This window comes from Tachysurus vachellii, chromosome 6 (assembly GCF_030014155.1).
Source record: "Tachysurus vachellii isolate PV-2020 chromosome 6, HZAU_Pvac_v1, whole genome shotgun sequence".
NCBI classification, from domain to species: domain Eukaryota; kingdom Metazoa; phylum Chordata; class Actinopteri; order Siluriformes; family Bagridae; genus Tachysurus; species Tachysurus vachellii.
In genome coordinates, this window is record NC_083465.1 from 7,263,943 (window position 1) to 7,287,981 (window position 24,039).

At 39.3% G+C, this 24,039-nt stretch overlaps 1 protein-coding gene across 1 annotated transcript; it reads left to right on the forward strand.

Moving 5' to 3' along the window:
• Window positions 1-510: 510 nt before the first annotated feature.
• mertka (c-mer proto-oncogene tyrosine kinase a) lies at window positions 511-21,250 on the forward strand. Its single transcript, XM_060871944.1, has 19 exons — window positions 511-731; window positions 2,718-2,997; window positions 3,124-3,224; window positions 3,593-3,763; window positions 7,279-7,365; window positions 7,464-7,579; window positions 8,442-8,622; window positions 9,430-9,575; window positions 13,132-13,267; window positions 14,301-14,448; window positions 15,131-15,219; window positions 15,628-15,723; window positions 15,871-15,951; window positions 16,775-16,867; window positions 17,088-17,206; window positions 17,481-17,590; window positions 18,510-18,669; window positions 18,839-18,975; window positions 20,229-21,250. Exons 1-19 carry the CDS (start codon window positions 665-667, stop codon window positions 20,668-20,670), a joined length of 2,760 nt encoding a protein of 919 aa, XP_060727927.1. The 5' UTR covers window positions 511-664; the 3' UTR covers window positions 20,671-21,250.
• Window positions 21,251-24,039: the final 2,789 nt, after the last annotated feature.

The following is a 24,039-nucleotide window of genomic DNA, read 5'->3' on the forward strand; positions in this document are numbered from 1 at the left end:
GAAATGGGAGACAGAGTTAAACAGTCAACAGGGAAGGAGCTTTAAAAGCTTTTCTCAGTTTTTTCTTTCTCCTCATTGTGTTTGTTTTATGGCTGAGCTTCTGTCTGAACCACTGGAACACCGAGCTTGCTTCTTTTCTTTAGTACTTTATTATACGGAAGATAGCTTGTTCGTTTAAACACGATTAGAAAATACTGTGGACATTATTACACAACATTAAACACACCAAGAAGACAAGGATAAACTAATGACTCTGAAGGGTTTGCTATCTTGACTAGGTAGGATTTTTCCATTCAGAATAAAAATCATAATCCTTAACCATTAAAAATAAGCACTTGGGACTTTTTTTATTATTTATTTATTTATTTATTTATTTATTTATTTATTTATTTATTTTGTAAAGGTGAATTCATTTACATTTATTACAGGCAGTCTGTTTGTTACTGAGAAAAAACGTGTAGAGAATTGATGTGTCTAATGATGAAGCTAACGCGAGATGGCGCTGTAGAGCTGGAGTTAAAGCTCGTGCTCCTGCTGGATGAAGCTCATTCCACGTTTCATGTAAACATGTGTGAGAAAAAGCACGTCTGCTAAACGGGCTGCACTGTTTCACCCGAACTCAACTGAAGAACTGGATTTAATCTCTTGTGGAAAGGACATAACGATGGCTTCAGAAGTTTTAAAGTTGCTCGTCCTGGGATGTGTTTCGTGTTTGGTCACTTTGACCGTCGGTAAGTGATCCGGATTCAGTGCTCTGTTTACATTGTAACCTTTAATGACTCTAGGAGTGAAATAATCCGGTTAGAGAACTTAGTCTTAACAAAAGCTGTGATTTATAACTTCAATTTGACAACTTCATTTGCAAAGGAAAATAACTCAAAAATGTTCTATTTCTGACCAGAAACCATGAAGCTGATTAAATTAATCATAATCTATTAAACCACTAAAAAAAAATCTAATATACAAATGGTTGTCCTTTTGTTAATTGTATTATTAATTCATCCGAGTTTAAAGGATAAAATAAAGGTTTTCACAAAATAGAATACAGCCTTAAACTTTTAAATAAACTCTATCATTAACAGCCATTTATTATGTTTTGATTATGTTTGAATACAAAGTGTTGAACTGTGGGTAATTTTCAATGACAAGCTCAAAACTGAGCCTTTTCCACTTTTATCACTATAAACAGTTACATTAGAATTGAACCATTTTAGTCTTTCGTTGTTTATTTCATACATTTTCAAAAGTTATTGTGCTTCTAAGTTAGTTTAAAGAGCCATATTAGTGAAATAGTGGGGAAATTCTTGAAAAGTTCATCAGCTGAGTAGATATGATTTAATAAACTATAGATGTGAGTTTACATGTATTAAGAGCTTCCAGCCAACACAATGTGCTTCCTTTGATAACAGATCTTTCAGTTAGAGAGACAGTTTCCTTTGGCTACAGTTGAGTTGGATATTGAACTGAAAATCTGAACTTTTACTGCCTGGAGAAACTGTTATGCGCTCGAATGAAATAGTCAGAAACAACGGCATAAATGCTAGTTTAGTTTCAAACTTGAATGGAATTTGTATTCTAGTGATTATTTATTGATTTGTTATTATTTTATTTATTTATTATTATTATTATTATTAATTAATGTATTTTTTTATTATCATTTTAATTATTATTATTATTATTATTAGTAGTAGTAGTAGTAGTAGTAGTGCTCTTAGTACTATAGTGGTTACCACACCTGTATGTGCTCCTCATGCTTCAGGGGTTTACGCCAGGTACTCTTGTTTCCCCCAGTCGTTCTAGGCTGATTGGCATCTCTAAATTGTGAGTAGTATGTGTGAGCGTGTGTGTGAGATGGTGAACCCCTGGGTGAACCCCTGCCATGTGCTCTGGGATAGACTACAGGCCCCTGCATGCTCATGTAGGATAAATGCTACAAAAATGTATTATTATTATTATTATATTCATTCATTCATTCATTCATCTTCTACCGCTTATCCGAACTACCTCGGGTCACGGGGAGCCTGTGCCTATCTCAGGCGTCATTGGGCATCAAGGCAGGATACACCCTGGACGGAGTGCCAACCCATCGCAGGGCACACACACACACTCTCATTCACTCACGCAATCACACACTACGGACAATTTTCCAGAGATGCCAATCAACCTACCATGCATGTCTTTGGACCGGGGGAGGAAACCGGAGTACCCGGAGGAAACCCCCGAGGCACGGGGAGAACATGCAAACTCCACACACACAAGGTGGAGGCGGGAATCGAACCCCGACCCTGGAGGTGTGAGGCGAACGTGCTAACCACTAAGCCACCATGCCCACCCATTATTATATTATTATTATTAATTTTATTATTATGCACAGGACACTTCTTGAAGATTCTGTCAAAGTAATGTTCTTTTAATGGCAATTGTCTTTATCTTGCTTAAGCCTTTGAGGTCTTTAAAACTTGAATACAGGAACATGATGATGATCATTATTGTGAAGGTTGACCTGTTTTTTTTTTTTTTTGTAGAATATGTTAATGTGTATCAGCACATGTTTGTGAGATGTTAACAAAAATGTATACCAGATTACTTGTCTAAAGCTAGGTAAAAATAATTACTCTGAATTTGACATTAAAAACATAAGTACTACAGTTTTTTTTCCTCCAGCTGCTAGCCATTGATGAGTGACATTTTTTCTTGCGTCTTGTCACGTTGTTCAGGTGTAGCAGCTTCTGGAGGTGTGGAAACCTTGGTGGTGCCTGTCCGAGTTCCCAGTGTGCACTTGTCTCAGGAGGAGATCCAAAGACTCCGCTTCAAACCCACCGTGGGAACTATCCAGTGTTCGGAGGGTTCTGAGGTCACATTCAACTGCTCAATTGACCTCACCGACATGGGACAGGACCTGAGTATCCTGTGGTTCAAAGATGGCAGAGAGATATATGATGGCACACAGACCACTGTGTCCAGCCATGGAACAGTCATTCTGCTGTCTAAGATCAGGTTCGCAAACAAGAAATTTTATCATTTTTATATATTGAGAAATAGAACGAGCACCAGTCATAATATTGGTGACATATGTTCAGTGCTATGCTGTCAATGTAATTTTTTTCAAACAATTTCTCGCAGTATTAAGAGCGTTCAGAGAGCTGACACTGGAGAATACCAGTGTAGACTGAGCGTCAGTAACAAAGTGATCGAGTCAAATCCCATCATTGTTGAGGTTGCTGGTAAGGTCCTCTTTATTTTGTTTAGAAGTTTTTATCAGTTCTTCCAGGATTTTGTGATCGCAGAACTTAACATAAAATCGAGCAAATTCCAAAATGTTATGTTCTTTTTTGTTGTTGTTTTAGACTTTCTGTAGATTTTGGGCTAAAATGTGTCACTGGATATCACACATTCAGCTAATTCCCTCTTTTATTTACATAATTATAGAAAGTAATTACATCTGTGTTTTACTGCTTTAAAAGGAGAATGCTGTGCTTGAATTAAAAAAAAAAGTAGAAAAAGCCACCGCACAATCAGGGCAATAATTATAAAACCCCCCTGGAGCAACTGTTGGTGAATTTCCAAACAAATTCTGCTTGTTTCAATGCAGGTTTACCGACTTTTACCAAACAGCCAAGCGATGTAAACGTAACACGGAGCAGCTCTTTTACGTTGACCTGCGAAGCTGTGGGTCCCCCAAATCCTGTCACAATTATTTGGCTTCTCAAAGGCCAGAAATTAAACCAGACCAGTTCCTCTCCCAGCACCATAACTATCCAAGGTAAGCATTGTGCTCATAGATCCCAAACTTTGCTCTCACTGAATTTGTTCAAGCAATGAATATTACCTCATTTGGACCTTAATTGACAAATGTTGAAAAGATGATTCAGAATATTTCTTTTTAATGGATGCATGAATGGATGCAATGGGTTTTGAGAAATGAATATAGCAGTTTGGGAAAGTTATAAGTTCTTGCTCATAAGCCAGTATCAGCTATTGACAAAGCATTATGAGCTCCTGCTATTCTGGTTATTCATGGCTTTCATATTCCAGCATTTACCAAACCACTTAAAACATCAGGAAACACATGAGACCCTCAGCGTATTAAAGGGGAAATGAGGAGGTATAACCAGATTCCTCAGGGGTCCAAAAAATACAGAGAAAACCAGTGAGCCATACAGTACATCTGACCTGAATTCATGTCTTTAAAACAATGAAATAACAACGTCAGTATGTTGGGAGGTATTGAGGTATTTTCCTTTTGTATATAACCCTGGAGGTTTGGAAGGTGTCAATCAGATTGTATCATATACAACTGCCTGGCTCTATTCATCACTAAGGAATTCTTTCCTGTTTTTGACAAAAGAAGCACATTTGCTCTTCCGTAGTGTTTCAGTGTTTTCCGAGTTCTCGCATCGCTTTGACACATGCTGCGCTGTCTTGCTCAGACTCTTTTATAGATTTTTTATTGCTTTCTCCACCACAGCACAATAACACTGCAGGGGATTTAACCCTTTTTCAATCAGTGGAAACATGAATTCTCTGAACGCTTAAGTCTGATGTAAAATGAGCAAGGACATTGTTGGCTTTCAGTTCAAGACCTCTGTTTTTACCTCAGTTGAATAACCTTACACAGGGTTTTAGTAGTAGAAGACACTTTCAAATTTTTGATGCTTATGATCAAACATCACCATGGAGTGTGACATGATAAAGAAATTTTATGCTTTGATACAATGGGAAATTGTTAAAAGCACTATACAAATATACACCCCGTGCGGGGGCACGGTGGTTTAGTGGTTAGCACGTTTGCCTCACACCTCCAGGGTTGGGGGTTTGATTCCCACCTCCGCTTTTTTGTGTGTGGAGTTTGCATGTTCTCCCCGTGCCTCGGGGGTTTCCTCCGGGAACTCCAGTTTCCTCCCCCCATCCAAAGACATGCATGGTAGGTTGATTGGCATCTCTGGAAAAAATTGTCCGTAGTGTGTGATTGCGAGAGTGTGTGCCCTGGGTTGGCACTCCATCCAGGGTGTATCCTGCCTTGATGCCCGAAGACGCCTGAGATAGGCACAGGCTCCCAGTGACCCAAGGTAGTTCAGATAAGCGGTAGAAAATGAATGAATGAATGAAATTCAATGCTGAACTAGCACACAACCTAAACATGCGCAAATTCCATTTTCTGGAAGAAAAATAGAGTTAAAGCCATTTCTACTAAGCTGAAGGTAAACACTGTGGCCTTGGAGAGTTTTGCTGTAGAAGATCCCTAAGTTGGACTTTGATTTGTATAAAACGTCACTGAGCCACTGGCAGTGTGTTGGGTTTTGTGTAGGCACTAAAGCCACCAGTGAAATCTGATCCAGGTGGTGAAAATACCACACTGTAAACAAGGCATTATCTAGATTGAGAACAGGGTTTGAGTTTGCCACCTTTTTTTTCTTTTTAACACTGTAATTACTGCAGATTAGTCCACATTTATTATTTTATTTTATACAGAGTTTTGTCACCTGCTCTGGAAAGTGATTACACAACATGCTTTGATGAGATACTTTCCTGCAACTTTGTTAAAGTCACATTGCATTTACGTTGTTACATTTTGAGCTAATCTCGTTCAGCTCTGTTTAACAACAAAGCACTGATGGAGGAACAATAGAGACTGAGATGTTGTGAAAGTGGGACCTAAGAATTTAAAGGTCACATTTTTTGTGAGGGTGTTGAGAGACAAGGGGAAGATGGAAAACGGGGGAGGGGGCAGAGAGAGAGAGAGAGAGAGAGAGAGAGAGAGAGGAATGGGTGACGAGCCGTGTACGAGAGAAAAAGATTAGCCACACAAAAGAGCTCTTTGAGGCCTAGGCTACGGAAATGTTGGAGAGGATTGAGGTAATACGCAAATGTTAGTGGAATACGCTCAGAAAAAAGGAACAAAGTACTGAAGTAACAAGACCACGAGACCAAATTTCTGCATTCGATTAAAACCTATAAAGCATATATATATATATATATATATATATATATATATATATATATATATATATATATATATATATATATATTACACACACACACACACACACACACATATGTATGTATATATATATATATATATATATATATATATATATATATATATATATATATATATATATATAATGTGTGTGTGTGTGTGTGTGTAATATATATATATATATATATATATATATATATATATATATATATATATATATATATGAAAATTCACTCCTAAGTGTAATAGATTTTAAACTGCCTCAGATCAAAAGATTTTTCTTGAACATTGCAATAAACATTCAGTTTTTTACTACTGTGGGCTTCTTATGTAACACACACACATGCAGAATGCTGTCAGTGTGTCTTTTGAGTCCATGACATATGATTGTTTTCCCCATCATTGCTTACTCAGCAGTCTGTATGCTATGAGCAAAAAGTTGTTGTGTTTTTCCAAACCGCACTCTTTTCCCATATCCATGTCTCTGTTTTTCTAATTCTGTACTTTGGAAGCAGTAGAAGGCGCTGCATACAAATGTGTAGGGTCATATAAAGAGACTGTTGCAGTGTAGAAACACCACAGCCTGTAATTACAGTTCCTCAGATGGCAGGCAAACAGCTGTGAGATCTCTCTGCTGCTGTTACATATACAGTATCAAAACTCTGAACATTGTGGACAACTATGTGTCCAAAACATACGAGATACAGTACTTTATAAGCCACAGGCTAAAATAAGTCTGGGATGGACACGGTTGATATTGTGCCTCATATAAACAATCAAACAAACAGCTTCCTGGTAATGACAAGAGGGATTGCAATAGTAGGACCATTGTTTCAGATTTTCTGAGTGAGCACGACGGGAAAAAAGTGACAAATAAACAGAGACAAAAGGGATATTATGGCTGTGCTGTCGCTGGTTTTGGCAGAGTGGACGGTGTGGGGTTGCCGGGTAAGAAGGGGCTTTGAAAGCCTGGTACTGTTTTTCATGTTCAGAATGAGAATCGCCTACCATGTCAGTGTTTGTGAGTTTGCCCAATGGAAACAAAGCCACTGACCTTCATTATTGTCTGAAAGTGATATGAGGTTAAGTTAAGGGTTAATATGTTTTGGACTTATGAACGTATGAACATGTGAAAGAGGATCTTGAATTTTTCAGTGTAGACACTTTAAACTCCCCTACAAACAACTCCTAGTTCCACTTTCTGGAATTAGATTAATCAAAATAGATTTAATATTAAACATGATTCCACAATGATCTAATTCTGATTAATGTTATGATATAATTCCTCATGTCTATAGGTGTGGACTCGCCCACTCAGTACAGCTGTGAGGCTCACAACGCCAAAGGAGTCACGGTTTCCAGAGAGGCTCAGGTCAACATTAAAGGTAGAATTCGCTTGCTCTCAAACCAGATTCCAGTTTTCTAAATGATAATGTAGTACAATTCATGAAATCCTCATGATTGTCTTTTTTTTTTCCTTCAGACATTCCAGCCAAGGTGTCCAAAATTACGGTGGATAAGCGTGAAGCAAACAAACTCATCTTAAGCTGGACTCCTGGACATGATGGCTTTTCTCCTCTCAGTATCTGCCACATCACAGTAAATCATTTAAGTTGATAAGAGTTGAGCATGGGGGCACAGTGATTTAATGGTTAACACATTTAGTGGCCTCACACCCCCTGGGGTTGAGGATTTGATTTGCATTTCTGCCCTGTGTATGTGTAGAGTTTGCAAGATCTCCTCAAGTTACTTGGGTTTCCTCCGCCAGTTCAAATACATGTGATTTAGACTGATTGGGTTCTCTGAATTGTCTTTAATGTGAGAGTTTGTGTGCAATAGACTGTCCAATGTGACTGTCCTTTGCCTTCTGGGAGAGGCTGGCTGGGACAATGTGTAGGATATGTAGTAAAGAAAAGGATAGAGGAATTGTGCAGGGATAATAATAGCAATAGGAATCACAGTGTAGCTGTTTTTTAAAGGCCACTGGTGTCCACTGATCACTGGTGTCCACTGATCACTGGTGTCCACTGATCACTGGTGTCCACTGGGGTCCACTGATCACTGGGGTCCACTGATCACTGGGGTCCACTGATCACTGGTGTCCACTGGGGTCCACTGATCACTGGGGTCCACTGATCACTGGGGTCCACTGATCACTGGGGTCCACTGATCACTGGTGTCTACTGATCACTGGGGTCTACTGATCACTGGTATCCACTGATCACCAAAATGGGGCTTGTGGTAGCCTAGTGGTGAAGGTGTTGGGCTACCAATCAGAAGGTTGTAAGTTCGATCCCAGGTCCACCAAGCTGCCACTGTTGGCCCCTGAGCAAGGCCCTTAACCCTCAATTGCTTAGCAATTCGTCTACCAAATGCTGTAAATGTAAAATCAAAATAAGCTGAGCAAATAAATATTTTTAAAAATTTCTGAATGATGAATGATGCTTTGTCTCTGTTCTAGGTGAGAGAGCTGGACCGAAAGGGAAGCCCTACAAGGGTGAATAGTATGTCTGTCCCTCCATTTTCCTACGAGATCACTGACCTTAAAGCCATGACCTGGTATAACATGAGTGTGTCCTGCACAAATGAGATTGGCCCCTCGCCACCCAGCTCCTGGGTCCAGAGCAACACTACTGAAGGAGGTGTGTGTTCCGGTGGTATTTAAACATAGTTAACTTTCAATGTCACTTGAGTTAGGATTAAGTTGTTTAGACCAATGAAGGTTAGTAAGTTCTTTCCAGTTGATAGATACAGTATGTTTTTTGTTCCAGGGGAATAATCTAGATGGGCCAAGTACAATAGTCGTGTCTTTGCCTGAAATGCTTTAGAGTCAGTGCACTAACATTACGTTTAGCCTTGAGATTCTTTTTGTAGATGAAATATTCAGGATTTTGCATTTGCAGATTCTTGTAATGTACATCTGACTAGACTGCACTGGCTTTTCATTCATTTTAAATGTAATAACCGAACACATTTCTCTATTTAATAAACTGAACGGACACCTGCTTTTTATAAACAACAGCAACAATTCAATAGCTTCATTGACATTTAATAAGCAAATCTATTTGACTTAATGAAATTATGAAACTATGACTGCTTCATTAGTTATGCAGCTTCACTAACTGTGAAGTCACAGTGTATCAGCACTTGTGGGAGTAGGAGTGGGTTTGGAGAGGAAATATGCCTTTCCTTTAAGGCGTGTTCACATTATGTTTCCTGTGTATTCCTTAAGGAATGGCACAGCGATATTTTCAGATACTTCAAGAATGTTCTCTCATTTTGAAGTCATGTGGTGAAGGGGCACAAATACGATTATGAGCTGATTGTAGATATTTAGTAGTTTACATCACCACTCATCATCCTGTCAGCTCCGTGTTAGCTACATAGTGATTTTCAGCTTGGTTTCAGTTTCAGCACAATGAATGATCAGACTTATTCAATCTCTTCAGTCCCTTCAGTGGCCCCTCAGAATGTGACTGTTCATGTAAACGTGTCCATGCTGCTGGTACGATGGGAAGCTCCTCCTCCTGACAAGATAAACGGGATCCTACAAGGATATGATGTCCTTGTGGATGATGGGATATATGTCAATAAGGTTAGTTGTTTTCTCATCATTTATTTTCCAGTCATAAAATATCTGCTAAGGATTGGTGAACAATAACAAGCACTTCCTCCAAGACATTCAATTTAATTCAATTCAATTGATTTGTATAGTGCTTTTAACAGTGAACATTGTCTCAAAGCAGGTTTACAGAAATCTAGAAATCTTAATAACATAAAAACGATGAAGTTTAAATTCAATTCATGAATTGAAGGCATGAAAACATGAAGGTGAAGCCAGCTAACGGCATCTTTCAGAACTGTTGCTCTTGCTGCATCACAGGGCAGCGTAACAGCCATGCTTTTTTCTTTGGCACCTAGCCAAGGATGGCTGTGGCATCATCAGCATTCAAGCTTGTGATCTCCTGAAGAAAGGACAAATGCTTTTCTCTTTTCCCTTTTTTCCTCCAGGGGTTTGAAAATAGCAGTGATTTAAAGGGACAACTGCAATGAATTGTTAGGAAAACATTGACACCTCCCTTGCTGGGAACCATCCTCAGGGTTTCCTTTTTAGGGTAAAAAGGCAGAACTTAACAGCTTTGCTTCAGCTTAAGTGGAGCCTATTTTTGATGAGAAAAATAAAATGAAAGTTGAAAATATTCTAGATCTTAGGTTATGGATCTTTTTATGGCCAATATTAGCTTTCCCTGTATTTTTTTTTTACTTGGCTATAGAAAATCTTACAGCTCTGTGTTTCTGAGTGGATCAAAAGAAAGGATTTGGGATTGTGAGATGGCATCCTGATGATGCCGTCTGTGGATAATTGGTTGTCTGGGTGGGGAAGATGACATTACCTTCTCCCTTGTGGCACTGCGTGAGCAACAGATTGGAAAGATATGATGGCTTTATGTATCTCACAGGAAGCACGTGTTGGCCCTCACCCTTTTTACTGTTGTAAGAAAGGGGAACTTGTGAAGGTCTACAAATTGGAGCAAAACAACTTACTCAGTGGGATTTGATATGTGCGTTTTCTTCACATAAACTACAGAAGATTTTTGCAGCACAGTGGCTTGTATAGTGAATGAGTCATTGTGTATACTACAGACTACAGTATTTTGACTGAGTAATGATTCAATTGGAACAATTCATTGCAGTTGTCCCTTTAAATCACTGCTATTTTCAATATTGGGTTATTTAGAGCAATGACAGACCACAAATATCAATTTTATACTTTCCAAGCAAAATATTATTCTAAACAGGTAAATACCAAGTGGGGTGCATTCAATAGGTTTTTCACTTAGCACAGCTAAATCTGTCTGAACATTCAGCCTCATATTATACTTAATATAAAAAATGTATCTTGTCTCAGTGTTACGTTTAAATATATCCCTTACTAGCAAGTGAGAGGTATTGTGGTTGAAGGTAAAACTTCCTGAGAAAGAAATACTGAGAGACTCAAAAGGGAATCCATCCTTACCTGGTTCATAGTGTAAATATAAATAATTTTACATCTATAACTTTGTACTGTATGATCAAATTGTGCAATTGTAACCAGTAACCCGGAAATTTAGTCTAACTATAACGTAAAGTCTGTCTTGTTGAAATTATGTTGAACTGTTTATTGATGGAGACTTGAGTGCAAATCTGTCTATCAATTGCTGTCCAAATGCCATCTTCATGGTTTCTTAGCGGTAGCCATCCCATGTATCTCCAGGCTGGATATGTGGGATCAACCTCAGCAGCACCAAGTTGCTTATGATCTATCTGTATGTCTATCTATCTATCTAGCCTTTAGTTTATGTGTGTCATTTTCCCCACTCATCATATCCAAACTTCCTTATGGTTTTAAGGTGTCTGTGCCTGAGAATCAGCTTTGTTCTGAAACGCCCCTCTGCTAAAACTGTGAAGTTGTTTAGCTTTATAGTACCTGGACTATGACCTGCATCTTGGGCAGTTTGCTGTTTTCAAGAAAAGGGAAATATGTTTTGTGATTATGATAAGTAATTATCAGGAAAAAGGATTTTTAACCTTTAAGAATAGGGAACTAGAACTATTAAATGTTTGACAGTAATGGTCTAGATAGTTATAATAAATCATGTAATGTTTCTAATGATTTAATATTTCTAATATAAAGCTGAAGAAAACAACCAGAGCAAAGCTGCATATACTAATTTTGTATTTATTCTTTACAGTGCATGCCGTACATGTTCACCCTTATACATTTTCCTCTATAGTCTACAATGTTTTTGTGGATTTTTCTGCCAGTTTTTTTTTTGTGAGTGACTTTACAAAACAGTAAAGAACACCAGTCCTTCCTTTGGCAAGGAAGTGTGAAGGACAGTGTGAAAATGAAATTGTTTTTGTCTCTGGACCATGAGTCAGTCATCGACTGAATGGAATTTTATTGTGGAAGTGAAAAGCAAATTGCGCTGCTCTTTTCTGTAGAAGTGATTCACCAATATGACTGTCAGACAACAACCAGTTACTGGAAGTGTGGAAATGCTCTCTTAACACCTGTTACTGGCTGTTAGTTCAGCTGGAGTTTCATGATCATTACATGCATATTTAAAGACAAGCTGAGATACCGGTAATCATGACTATAATCACTTCTGTTTCTGGAGCTGACTGATCCATCCTGATGCCATACATCTCATCACTTGATCCCACATGTACAGCATGGAGATACATGTGGTGTCTGTGAATGGGTCCACTCAGAAACAATGAAGATGGCTTTTGACTGCAATTGCCATGCAATAGTTTAGCATAACTTTAATAAGATAGACTTTCTGGAACTTCCTGGTGACAAAATTGCACTTTTTGATCATATAGTACACGGTTCTAAAAGTGAAATGATTTCTAATCACTATCCAGTGTCTCTCAGATGAGGATGGATTCCCTTTTGAGTTTCTCCAGGTTTCTTCCTCATGTCAACTCAGGGAGTTTTTCCTCAGCACCGTCACCTCTGGCTTGCTCATCAGGGCTAAATATAAAATGCATAATTACTATCCTGTATTTATATATTTCTATGAAGCTGCTTTGTAACAATGTCCTCTGTTATCAGCACTATGAGAATAAAACTGAATTGTTTTAGAATTTTCATTCATCTAACTATTAGCCATAAGTGTAAGCAAGGATGCAGCTGTTTGGTAACAAGTGCACATTCTGATCTTCTCGTCAGCTGCGTTAGCTGTTGTGCTGTCATGCTTTTGGAACAGAACGAACAGACGCGATTGTGTCAAGCTGAGCTGTCGTTTTGTCACATGCCTGGCTGTTTTTCAGTGTGCTTTGAGAAATGGACTTTCTTCCTCTTTCCTTAACGTTGTTCTCTGTGTTCTCTGCATGATTCATCTTGTGACTCTTGTTGGGTCCTAAATCAGCAGAGTTCCTCTCTTATTTCACAGGTTTCACTGACTTTTTGACCCTCAAATGATTAACTTTCTCAACTTGTTACTTTCTGTTATTGTTCACTTTTGTTTTTGCTGCTGCGTGTGTGTAAGTTTTGTTTTGAACATTACATGCATGGAATTAAGTCCTTGTGATGTGCTGCTATTTCTATCTGCTCAGACTTTGGAGTGTTATCTAACTGTGAGCTCTTTATTTGTGGGTCTCAGATTCGCAGTATGTCTACAGAGGCAGCAGTGGCCATGCAGGAGTTTAACACTACATATACTGTGGAAGTGATGGCTTGCACTCAGGCTGGCTGTGGAGTTAAAAGCCCTCGTCAATGGTTCTTCGTGCCAGCGATTGGTGAGAATCTCACATGGAATGAGATTCCTGATTTCCTGCCATCTCATTCCATTTAAACACAAATAGTTAGAGTAGAGTTCCTATTTGACTGGAAAGAGTGGGTCCAACTTTGGTAAACTTATAACCCCTAGACAATCTTACACTTACTGTCCACTTTAATAGGAACACCCCTACACCTGCTCCTTTATTGAGTCACGATGCAGCTATACATCATTCTGAGAACAAGAGACGTGTGTGTGTCTGTGTGTGTGTCTGTGTGTGTGTGTGTGTGTGTGTGTGTCTGTGTGTGTGTGTCTGTGTGTGTGTGTGTGTGTCTGTGTGTGTGTCTGTGTGTGTGTGTCTGTGTGTGTGTGTCTGTGTGTGTGTGTCTGTGTGTGTGTGTGTGTGTGTGTGTGTGTGTGAGAGAGAGAGAGAAAATCCCAGATCAGCACTTTCTGAACTAAAGGCCTATTTCACAACAAAACAACCATGCCACAGTTAAAGTCACAGAGATCACACTGTTTCTTCATTCTGATGTTTGATGTGAACCTAATGTCTTGATGTGTATCCGTATGATTGTATAAGAATACACAACTATATAAATAAGCAAGTGTACAGTTTGTTCCTATTAAAGTGGACAGTAGGGGTAATCGGCAGCTGCTGATTTGTTTGTTTGTTTTTTGAGATTTTAGTGAAATAATGAAGTCCTCAATCATACAATAATGGCTTTCACATATATTTCAATATAAATCTTTGTCACATAAATTATAATTCATCTACAAATCAAGGATTGGCATAATGAGCAAATTCTATGCAAGTGCTCTAAAAAATCTATCATTTCAGTGGACATGGATATGAGTTTAATTTATGTGGAACCCAATTCTCTAAGCTATATGATCTTTCAATTGTGCACATATTAAGGTTATGAATGCTACATTTACCCTATATTTCATAGTTTATGAGCAATGAAAGCAAATATTATTGGTAATTCTGTTTTGTATTGCTTGTTTACATGTTATTCTATTTATATATGTGTTTATTATTTTTCTCCCAGATATGCCCCGGCCATCTTCCAGTCCAGACACACATGGTTCAGACTCTGTGTACATTGTGTTTGGGGTTGTTTGTGCCATCTGTCTTACGCTGTTTCTGATTTTTGGAGCTCTATGTCTGCGTAGCCGGATATTAGAGACTCGACTACAGTAAGTTTAGATACACATCATCTTAACTTCCTTAAAAGTATGCCGTTTAATACGTTCGCATGTTGCACATCAAACACATCTAAAATCGCTCCAACAGCTTAAGTGGCTGGTTATTAGTGAGGAGTCTGTGCTATGCTTGTTGTTATCTGTTTAAATCCTGATAGATGCCTTTTGTAGTCCCCTGGTGTGACTTTATGGAAATAGACATAACAACTGTATGCTTTTTTTTTAATTAAGCTTAAACCCATTGGCTGCTCCTGTGGTCGAAACATACTGTACAGGAGATCGTCCACTTCCAGAGCTTGTTTCCTCCTGAAGTTCCTCACTTGATATTTATTCAGTCAAAACAGTTAAAACAGGAGCTTTTTTTTTAGGTACATGGGGAATGGGGTGCCAAGCCGGGGAGGAAATATATTCTTTTGTGTGCTGAGGAGCTCCAGTGCCCCCAACTGTGTGTCAGGAACACAAAATAACAGCGCCATTCAGAAGCAGCCTTTATGGAACCTCTGACTCACACCACATTCCTATGGGAATGTCTTATGTCTAAATTCTTTTGCAGCCTGATTGATTGTACTTTACATGAAATGTCTTACTCTGGTGGCTATTATTTCATGGTTTCTAACTCTCCTGCTGTGTAATTGCTCTGTATGTCTCATATGTATGTGTTTGTCTCCCCCTCCAGGAGGTTGCTTGGAATTGGCGGGAAGCTTTCACCAATCGTGGAGTACAGACCTCAGAGGTCCTACAATCGATCGGCAATTGAAATGACACGTAGGTCAAACACTATAAGACTGCTTGTTGTGTTACCATTGTTACTACGGAAACCATTAGAAGAACCGCCAACTGGTGACGTCATAATACATCCACTAACGACTTGTTAGCTCCGATATAAAATTTGGAAAATATTGCAAACTTTATGGTTGGAGATTGTGTCTTGCTTATTCTAGTCATGAAGCTGTCAGTCAACATCAGACACACACATAAACACACACAGAATGCCGATGGGGTTCTGGATTTTTTATCATTCCATATAATTTCATGTAGTGTGATTCAGAGCCACAGCTGTGTTCTCTTTTGCACTTTGAATGAGGTCATATACAATCACACAGCAAAACAATGTTGTTGTTTTTTTCTATTCTGTTGCATTGAAATTTCAACGTTTGACCTTTTCCCATCTAGTCACGAGCTTAGGTGTCAGTGAAGAACTTCAGACCAAACTTCAAGACGTGATGATTTTGAGAAGTCTGCTCGTCATCGGAAAAGTTCTCGGAGAAGGTTAGAATCAGTTCAGCACTGATTTTAAGCAGAAAAATTGGATTGTGTTTTTTATGGATAGTGAACCACATTCCCATGTCAAGATGTTGCATATTGTTCAGGTTTATATCTGTTAACACTGCATTACTGACTCGTTTCTTTTCTCAGGGGAGTTTGGCTCAGTAATGGCGGGCCAGATAGACTGGCCTGATGGAACGAGAGAAAAAGTCGCAGTGAAGACGATGAAATGTAAGTCTAGTTTAACACTGATGCTAATTAGACAGGTCTGTATACTGTACATGTGTAGTTGACACAGTAGCACAGAGAGTAACCATGCCACCTCATGATCCAGGTTCGATCCAGAGCTCTGGATACTTTGTGTGAAGTTTACATGCGATTCCTAAGATTCTCAGATTCCTTTCACCTCACGAAAACACATTAGCATGAGAATTGGCTAAGATAAATTGCCCCTAGATATGAATGTGTGTCCATACACCCAGCCAGGGTAAATACCCTTCTTCACACCCAGGAACCAGGAATCTCTTGCAACTAGTATGAATGAGTGAGTGGGATATAATTTTGTCAGAACTAGTAAAAAACGTTTTTCTTTACCAAAAATACTATAGTGTATAAACCAGACCCCCTCTGTATAAAACATTATGAATTATTGTTTTTTTTATAATTTCAATCATATTTACATATTGTCCATTAATATGTACATTAGTCATTAGAAGAACATTCACATTCATTGTGTTAGTAATGCAAAGTGTTGCATTTCTTGAGGTTAAGCTCCAGCACATAGCAACTGGCTTTAAAAAAAGGATATAATGACCAAATAATTACGCAGTGCATTCAAAGAAGTGCATTTTTCATATTATTGTGGTAATCTTTAATCATGATGCACTGATTATTTATAGTCAGTATTTTGGTGTATATAGATACTTTCATTTACATCAGTTTTTGGTACCTAACTGGATCTACCATCTCCTTACAATATGACTATTGTCTTATTTTTGTGGTTCATTAAAAGTCAAAATGTTGAAGCAAAGTTTTGCTTTTTTTTTTTCTCCAGTGGATAATTTCTCACAGAGGGAGATAGAAGAGTTTCTGACCGAAGCCGCCTGCATGAAGGACTTTAAGCACCCTAATGTAATTCGACTACTGGGTAAGAGGCCAAGTTTTCAGTTCCATTATGACATTTGAAGAAATACTTCAGTGATAAACATTTTCTCTGACTGATGCTTACACATAATTACACTAACTGATTTCAGTCTTAGAGTTGAAGGTCAGGGATCTGTCTAGTTCTTCCACTCCACCTATGGCAAGTGGCATTATCATTCAGCAACAAAGTCTTTTTGTTTTTTTTTTCCGATCTATTCATACAGGTGTATGTTTAGATGTGGGTCCAGGCCACTTCCCCAGGCCGATGGTCATCCTCCCCTTCATGAGGTACGGAGACCTGCATAGCTTTCTTCTTCGCTCCCGGCTTGGACACGATCCATTGGTAAGCTACCTTTAGTGTCTATTTTGGATTTGTCTTTCCTTTTTTGCCATAAATACCAATATCCTTATTTAATTTTGATGGAGTCTGGTTGTAAAATTAGCTTTGGACTCTTGTATTGGACTCTTGTATTAGACCAGATTTGTACGTACATGTTGTGTTATATTTTTGTTGTTGGTTAATGAAGTTAAGGTTAAGTTTAGGTGACCGTGGACAGATATTAAGGAAAATGTATATGTGTGTGTGAGATATGTTTTGAATGCTGTGTCTATTCTAGTATCTCCCAACACCTACTCTCGTGAGGTTTATGATTGACATTGCTTCAGGAATGGAATACCTCAGCAGCAGAAATTTCCTGCACAGGGACCTTGCAGCACGGAACTGCATGTAAGTCATTTTTTGTTTGATTGATATAGGCTTTAAAAGATAAGGTACATAACTTGTAGTATGATATGATATGATATGATATATGATATGATATGATATGATATGATATGATATATTTTCCTCTCAATCAATCACAGTTAAATTCAACAGTAAAAATGAAGTGCTTGAGTTTGGCTGCTTGCTGAACACAGCTGGTTTAAATATATGCACTGGTTATTATAGCAGCAGATGGCTGTGCTGTGCAAAAGGGCAAGAAAGTAAATAAATCATTCTGCTTTAAATTGAGCTTTTTATAATAACTTTTAAATGAAGCCCAGTTCACTTTTAAACAGTTAAAGTCACAATGATTACACTTTAATGAGCATTAAGTGAAGCTATTGATCTGTGTGTGTTGCTGCCACATGATTGGGTGATCAGATAACCGTTAACAATTATAGAAAGGACATTATTATAATCACACAATTTCTCTCATGGTTTTTTCTTTAAATCGTCTCAGGGAGCTCATTTTTTATTATGAATTTATATATATGTAAAGCTGCTTTGTGATTGTATTCACTGTAAAAGCTCTATACAAATAAAATTGATGTGTATGAGTGTAATGAGAGTTCCTATTACAAAAAAGTGGACAGAAGGGAAAATAAATGGTATATAAATGGTACAATATCAAGTAAGGCAGTAAAGACAACATATAAAACACAATAACATAAGGACGTGTGTATGTCTTGCGAAGACAAAGCCGGGAATGTGGGAATGTATAACCCTTCTGTTAGCCATGCACCGAGTAATTAATAGTATGTCAGAAGTACTACCCTGTTCTTTAAGAGTTGTGTAACTGATCTTTGTTGGTCAAAAAAAAAGAAAACTTTGGAAATCTGCTGGATTTTTACCTGGCTAGGCTATCTGCTCTATGTCTTTCCAGGTTACGAGATGACATGACCGTGTGTGTGGCAGACTTTGGCCTCTCCAAAAAGATTTACAGTGGAGATTATTACAGACAGGGCAGGATAGCCAAGATGCCAGTCAAGTGGATTGCTGTGGAAAGTCTGGCAGACCGAGTGTTCACCGTGAAAAGTGACGTGGTAAGAAGAAGCTGATTGTTGACTCAGTTAGTGTGTCAGGACAGATAACACACTGACATTCGACCTTTGAGGATTTGGAGTGTAGAATACTGATACTGAGTAGCTTCATCACGTATATCATACATCACATTTATTACTTATTGCTGATCATTTCTGTGTTTCCTTTCAGTGGGCATTTGGTGTAACCATGTGGGAGATCGCAACTCGAGGCATGACTCCATACCCCGGGGTCCAGAACCATGAGATTTATGACTACCTTTTGGAAGGTCACAGGCTGAAGCAGCCAAATGACTGTTTGGATGAACTGTAAGTGTCTTTGATTTTTATATTTTCTCGCTGTTTTCCGGAGACGGTGCCAAGCTTTTTGGCCAAGATTCTCTGACGGCACCTTGGAGTCATGTCAGAAAGATCGTATTTACAAGTTAGCACATGAACGCCACCACAATGTCATTCTTACAATTGTTGATCAGAGGATCTGGGTTAAATCCCCAGCACTGTTGGGCCCTTGAGCAAGGCCCTTAAGCCTTACAGCACCAGGGGCACTGTATCATGACTGACCCTGTGTTCTGACTCCAAAGTTGGGATAAAAAAGAATTTCACTGTATTGTTATGTGAACTTTAGAAAAATAAAGGCTTCTAATTTTCTCTTACAAGTTGGGGAAAGTTTTTGGGGGATTTTCTTTGGAGTCCCATCTTTCCGAGTTGGCAGCGTGCCAGTAAACACGGTGGAACAAATGGATGTAGCATCTGTAGTTGACGCTTGTATTTGTTAATATTGAATATGAACTCGTCTCTGAATCTGATTATAGTTATGCATTTGCAGCAAGTTAGTGAAATACAAACATTATATATCAAATGGGGGGCACGGTGGCTTAGTGGTTAGCACGTTCGCCTCACACCTCCAGGGTCGGGGTTCGATTCCCGCCTCCACCTTGTGTGTGTGGAGTTTGCATGTTCTCCCCGTGCCTCGGGGGTTTCCTCCGGGTACTCCGGTTTCCTCCCCCGGTCCAAAGACATGCATGGTAGGTTGATTGGCATCTCTGGAAAATTGTCCCTAGTGTGTGAGTGAATGAGAGTGTGTGTGTGCCCTACGATGGGTTGGCACTCCGTCCAGGGTGTATCCTGCCTTGATGCCCGATGACGCCTGAGGCTCCCCGTGACCCGAGGAAGTTCGGATAAGCGGTAGAAGATGAACGAATGAATATATATCAAATATGATAGTGTATGATATGGAAAGTTTTCAGTGGCGTTTATAAATTAATTAAACACATAAACGAAGCAACACATGCCTGATGCACGTTTTTGGTCTTCATTTTGTAACAGAAGAAATAAAAAAACCTTGCTGTAAATACAAACTTCCCAGGAGGATTTGAACTCTGTAAATCTATTTGTAGTGTAGGAGAAGGCTTTATTTATATCTGGAGGAAACCCTTTCCACATCTTTGTTACTCAATTCATGCATTACATTTCCGTCCTTTGCATTTGTACACGTTTATATTATGTAAAGAACGAATTATGTTACCCATTACAGTACGTCAACACTTCCTGTAATTTTGCAGGTATAACATCATGTTAAGCTGTTGGTGTGCCGACCCTGTGGACCGGCCCGATTTTACCAGTGTGAAGCAGATGCTGATGAATCTGTCGGAGAAGCTTTCTGAAAAGAAGGACATCATTTACATCAACACCACGGCCTCCGAGGAGGAAGACGGAGAGCAGCTGGCACTGGACAGCCCCGTCCTTACCTCCTCACCGTCCTGCAGCCGCCAGATCGCAGACACGTCTGTAGTGACGGTAGACGTCCATGAGAGCTCGACTGCGGATGAGGACGACCGTTATGTTATCGTCGTCCCTTCAGAGGACGCTGGTGCATTGGGACAGAGCAGCACTGTGGATACTCCACTTTTAGCTGCAGCGAATTTGGAGCAGGACACCGCTGACTCCTCTGGAGACGGAACAGGACTACATCAGGCCTCTTGTGATACGACACATTTACTATGAAGTACAAACTACAAACTGAACAGTTTTAGTCCAAGAACATTTTCCTGTCTGATCTCCTCCACTACAAACTGATGTCTGATTATTGTTACTTAATTGGATGAATATATAGAAAGATCAAATCTAGAATGTGTGTAAAAAAGATGTTTCTGTCAGTATATATGGCCAGTTTAGTCATTTGTGTAAGTTGTTTTTGTATATTGTCACAAAGCTGCTTTACAGAAATCTGAGTCTAGCTAACGTTGAGTCGCACAAAAAAGAACCTTCAGGCTTTTTCCAAAGACTCGTACCTATTGCACAGAACAGGGATTTTAGCCTGTTATTTAAGGGTTTGGAGGATTTACTGCGATTTCCAACTCAAAAATAATACCTTAACTTCTTCTTCTTCTTCTTCTTCTTCTTCTTAGCAGAAATGTAAATACAATTAAATCTGTATATTCCTGCTGTTGAAAATATGATGTATATTGTAGAGGTTTTAAAATGATGTTGTATGTAACTATGTAAGCTATGTGTAACATGAGTGTCAGGAATTAATTGCGAATATAAATATTCTACTTGTAATTAAATTTATATTGGGACTGTGCTGGTCTGTTCGATGGGATGGCCTTTAAAGTGTGACACAAACTTCTGAATGCAACGTTTTATTAATTAATTAATTAATTAATTAATTATTAATTCAGGTTGGGGGGGCACGGTGGCTTAGTGGTTAGCACGTTCGCCTCACACCTCCAGGGTTGGGGGTTCGATTCCCGCCACCGCCTTGTGTATGTGGAGTTTGCATGTTCTCCCCGTGCCTCGGGGGTTTCCTCCGGGTACTCCGGTTTCCTCCCCTGGTCCAAAGACATGCATGGTAGGTTGATTGGCATCTCTGGAAAATTGTCCGTAGTGTGTGATTGCGTGTGTGTGTGTGTGTGTGTGTGTGTGTGTGTGTGTGTGTGTGTGCCCTGCGATGGGTTGGCACTCCGTCCAGGGTGTATCCTGCCTTGATGCCTGATGACGCCTGAGATAGGCACAGGCTCCCCGTGACCCGAGGTAGTTCGGATAAGCGGTAGAAAATGAGTGAGTGAGTAATTCAGGTTATTTAACAATAGATGATATGAGAACCCATCTCCTACTTGATGACACTGGAAAGTGGGATTATAAATCATTCCAGTGAAATCATTAAATTTACAGCATTTGGCAGACACTATTATCCAGAGCACCTTACATTTATCCAACTGAGCAGCTGAGGGTCGATGGCTTTGCTCAGGGGCCCAGTGGTGGCAGCACAGTGGTACTGGGATTCATAACCTTTTGATTAATAGTCCCAACACCTTAACCACTGAGTTACCACACCCGAATCTTCTACATGTGTAGAAAATGAAACAACAGTGAGTGTTGAAAGGAAACGAGTAAATATCCTAATGGCTTCCAGTAGCTTCCCATGTCAGCTTTACAACACTGATTCTTGCCTAGAAAACAGACCTGCAACCCTTTATCTCACACACTCTGCACTGCACCATGCTCCCTCTGATCGTATAGCCCTTTTCCACTGGTCCTACCATCTCTCAGGGTGCAAGGAATGTATGCATCAGGACTCTTCTCTGTCCTGGTACCTAGGTGGTGGAAGGAACTTCACCTAGATGTCTCTGACTGTTTTCAAACAACGTCTAAAGAGGTTTTAAACAGTAGATCGTAGAGTAGATCTCTGACCTAGAGATCAGAATGTATTCACAAACTCTGGAACGCCTTGGATAACAGCGTCTGCCAAATGCCAAGAATGTAAGTGTAAGTGGGTGAAAAGCTTGTTCTAAACCAGATGCAAGGGTGAGCCTTGTGAATAAACTGGAAGCCTCTGCAGCAGCAAAATATCAATTACTAGTGCAGAAGTATCAATGTCAACCATAATGGTCAGCATAACATGATAACAGATGATAACAGAGGGCATACTGGGATATAAAGCTTTTTACTACTCCAATGACAGCATCAAGACATCCCTGTTTACCCCAAACTCCCTATGTTCAACTTCTAAAAGATTTCCAAAATTGGCTAGGGTTTAGGGTAGGACTGGGTTTCCAAAAACCAAAGCATATACAGACTCCAAACTCAAGACTCTGAAAAAACCACACAGAATTCAAATTCCTTGAATTTTTTGTAGTGTATTTATCTTATAGTTTTTCTCCATCAGTTCATACATCCATTCTCTATACCACCTGGTACCTGGAGCCTGTGCCAGGAGACTTAAGGTACAAAGCAGCATACACTCCTGAGGCATGAAGAGAACCAGCAAATGCCACACATGGGCATGGGCAGGGCACCTGTCCCCAACTGGGTGAAACCAGAAAGTGAGATTTTAAGTAATTTGCCTTCTATAACTGTGTATAAAATGTGCAATCGCATACATTTTGGGACTACATTTGGCACAGGTTCACTATACTGGACTGTTTCCAGTCTTTTGCTGTTGTAGCCTATTTGCCTCAGTGTTTAGTGTGTTGTGTATTCTCAGATGATTTCGCACCACAATTATAAAGAGTAGCTGTTTGAGTCACCCTAGTATTCCTGTTACCTTGAACAGTCTGGATGTTTTCCTTCTTTGTTTTTTTTGCACCATTCTGTATAACCTCTAGAGTTATACCATGTGTAGAGCCATGTGTGAAAATCCCAAGACATCAGCAGTTACTCAATACACCACATCTGGCACTAGAAACCTTTACTCAGTCACTTTAATCACATTTCTCCTCCATTCTGATGTTTCAAAAACATTATCTGAAGTCAGTTACCACTTGAATGTCCGAACGTATAACTGCATGAATGAGCAGGTGCACAGATGGAGGCTGGAAGTAGATAAAGTTTTTCCACTCACTTTAGTCACTTCCTTCAAAATTCTCAAGCACTAGCACTGTTCCCATTTTACTACAACCAACCCAAGATAGTTCCATAAATTACAATTAAGTTGTAGTACAGAACATACATACTATATTAATTAGATTCAGTTTACTTATGCAATCTCAGAGAATTTAAGTGGTCCATTAAACTCTGGCTTGGGTTCAATTCCTGGGCAGGGAGCTAACTCTCAGTGCCAGATAATATGAGAGGGTTGCATCAGGAAGAGCATCTGGTATAAAACCTGTGCCAAAATCAAGTATGTGTATCGGACGATACACTGTGGCAACCCCAAACAGGGAACAGCCAAAGAACAGCAACAACAGAAAATGGCCGAATGATGGTGTCTTGTTCACAAGTGAGGGTTGAGTGAAGTTAGAGACTCATACATGCGGTGCAGCATTAGCAGTTATACGGACATTATTCAGGTTTGTCGTGGTGAAAGAATGAAAGATGGAGCTAGAACTGTACAACTCTCACCCATGGTCATAAGCTTTGAGTAGTGTCTGA

What these genes read in the sequence shown, in the direction of transcription:
- mertka (XM_060871944.1), top strand. Translation starts at nt 665, where the DNA reads ATGGCTTCAGAAGTTTTAAAGTTGCTCGTCCTGGGATGTGTTTCGTGT. An exon ending in GAGCAACACTACTGAAGGAG is followed by an intron (nt 8,623 to 9,429) that starts GTGTGTGTTCCG and finishes CAATCTCTTCAG; the next exon opens with TCCCTTCAGTGGCCCCTCAG. An exon ending in TCACCGTGAAAAGTGACGTG is followed by an intron (nt 18,670 to 18,838) that starts GTAAGAAGAAGC and finishes GTTTCCTTTCAG; the next exon opens with TGGGCATTTGGTGTAACCAT.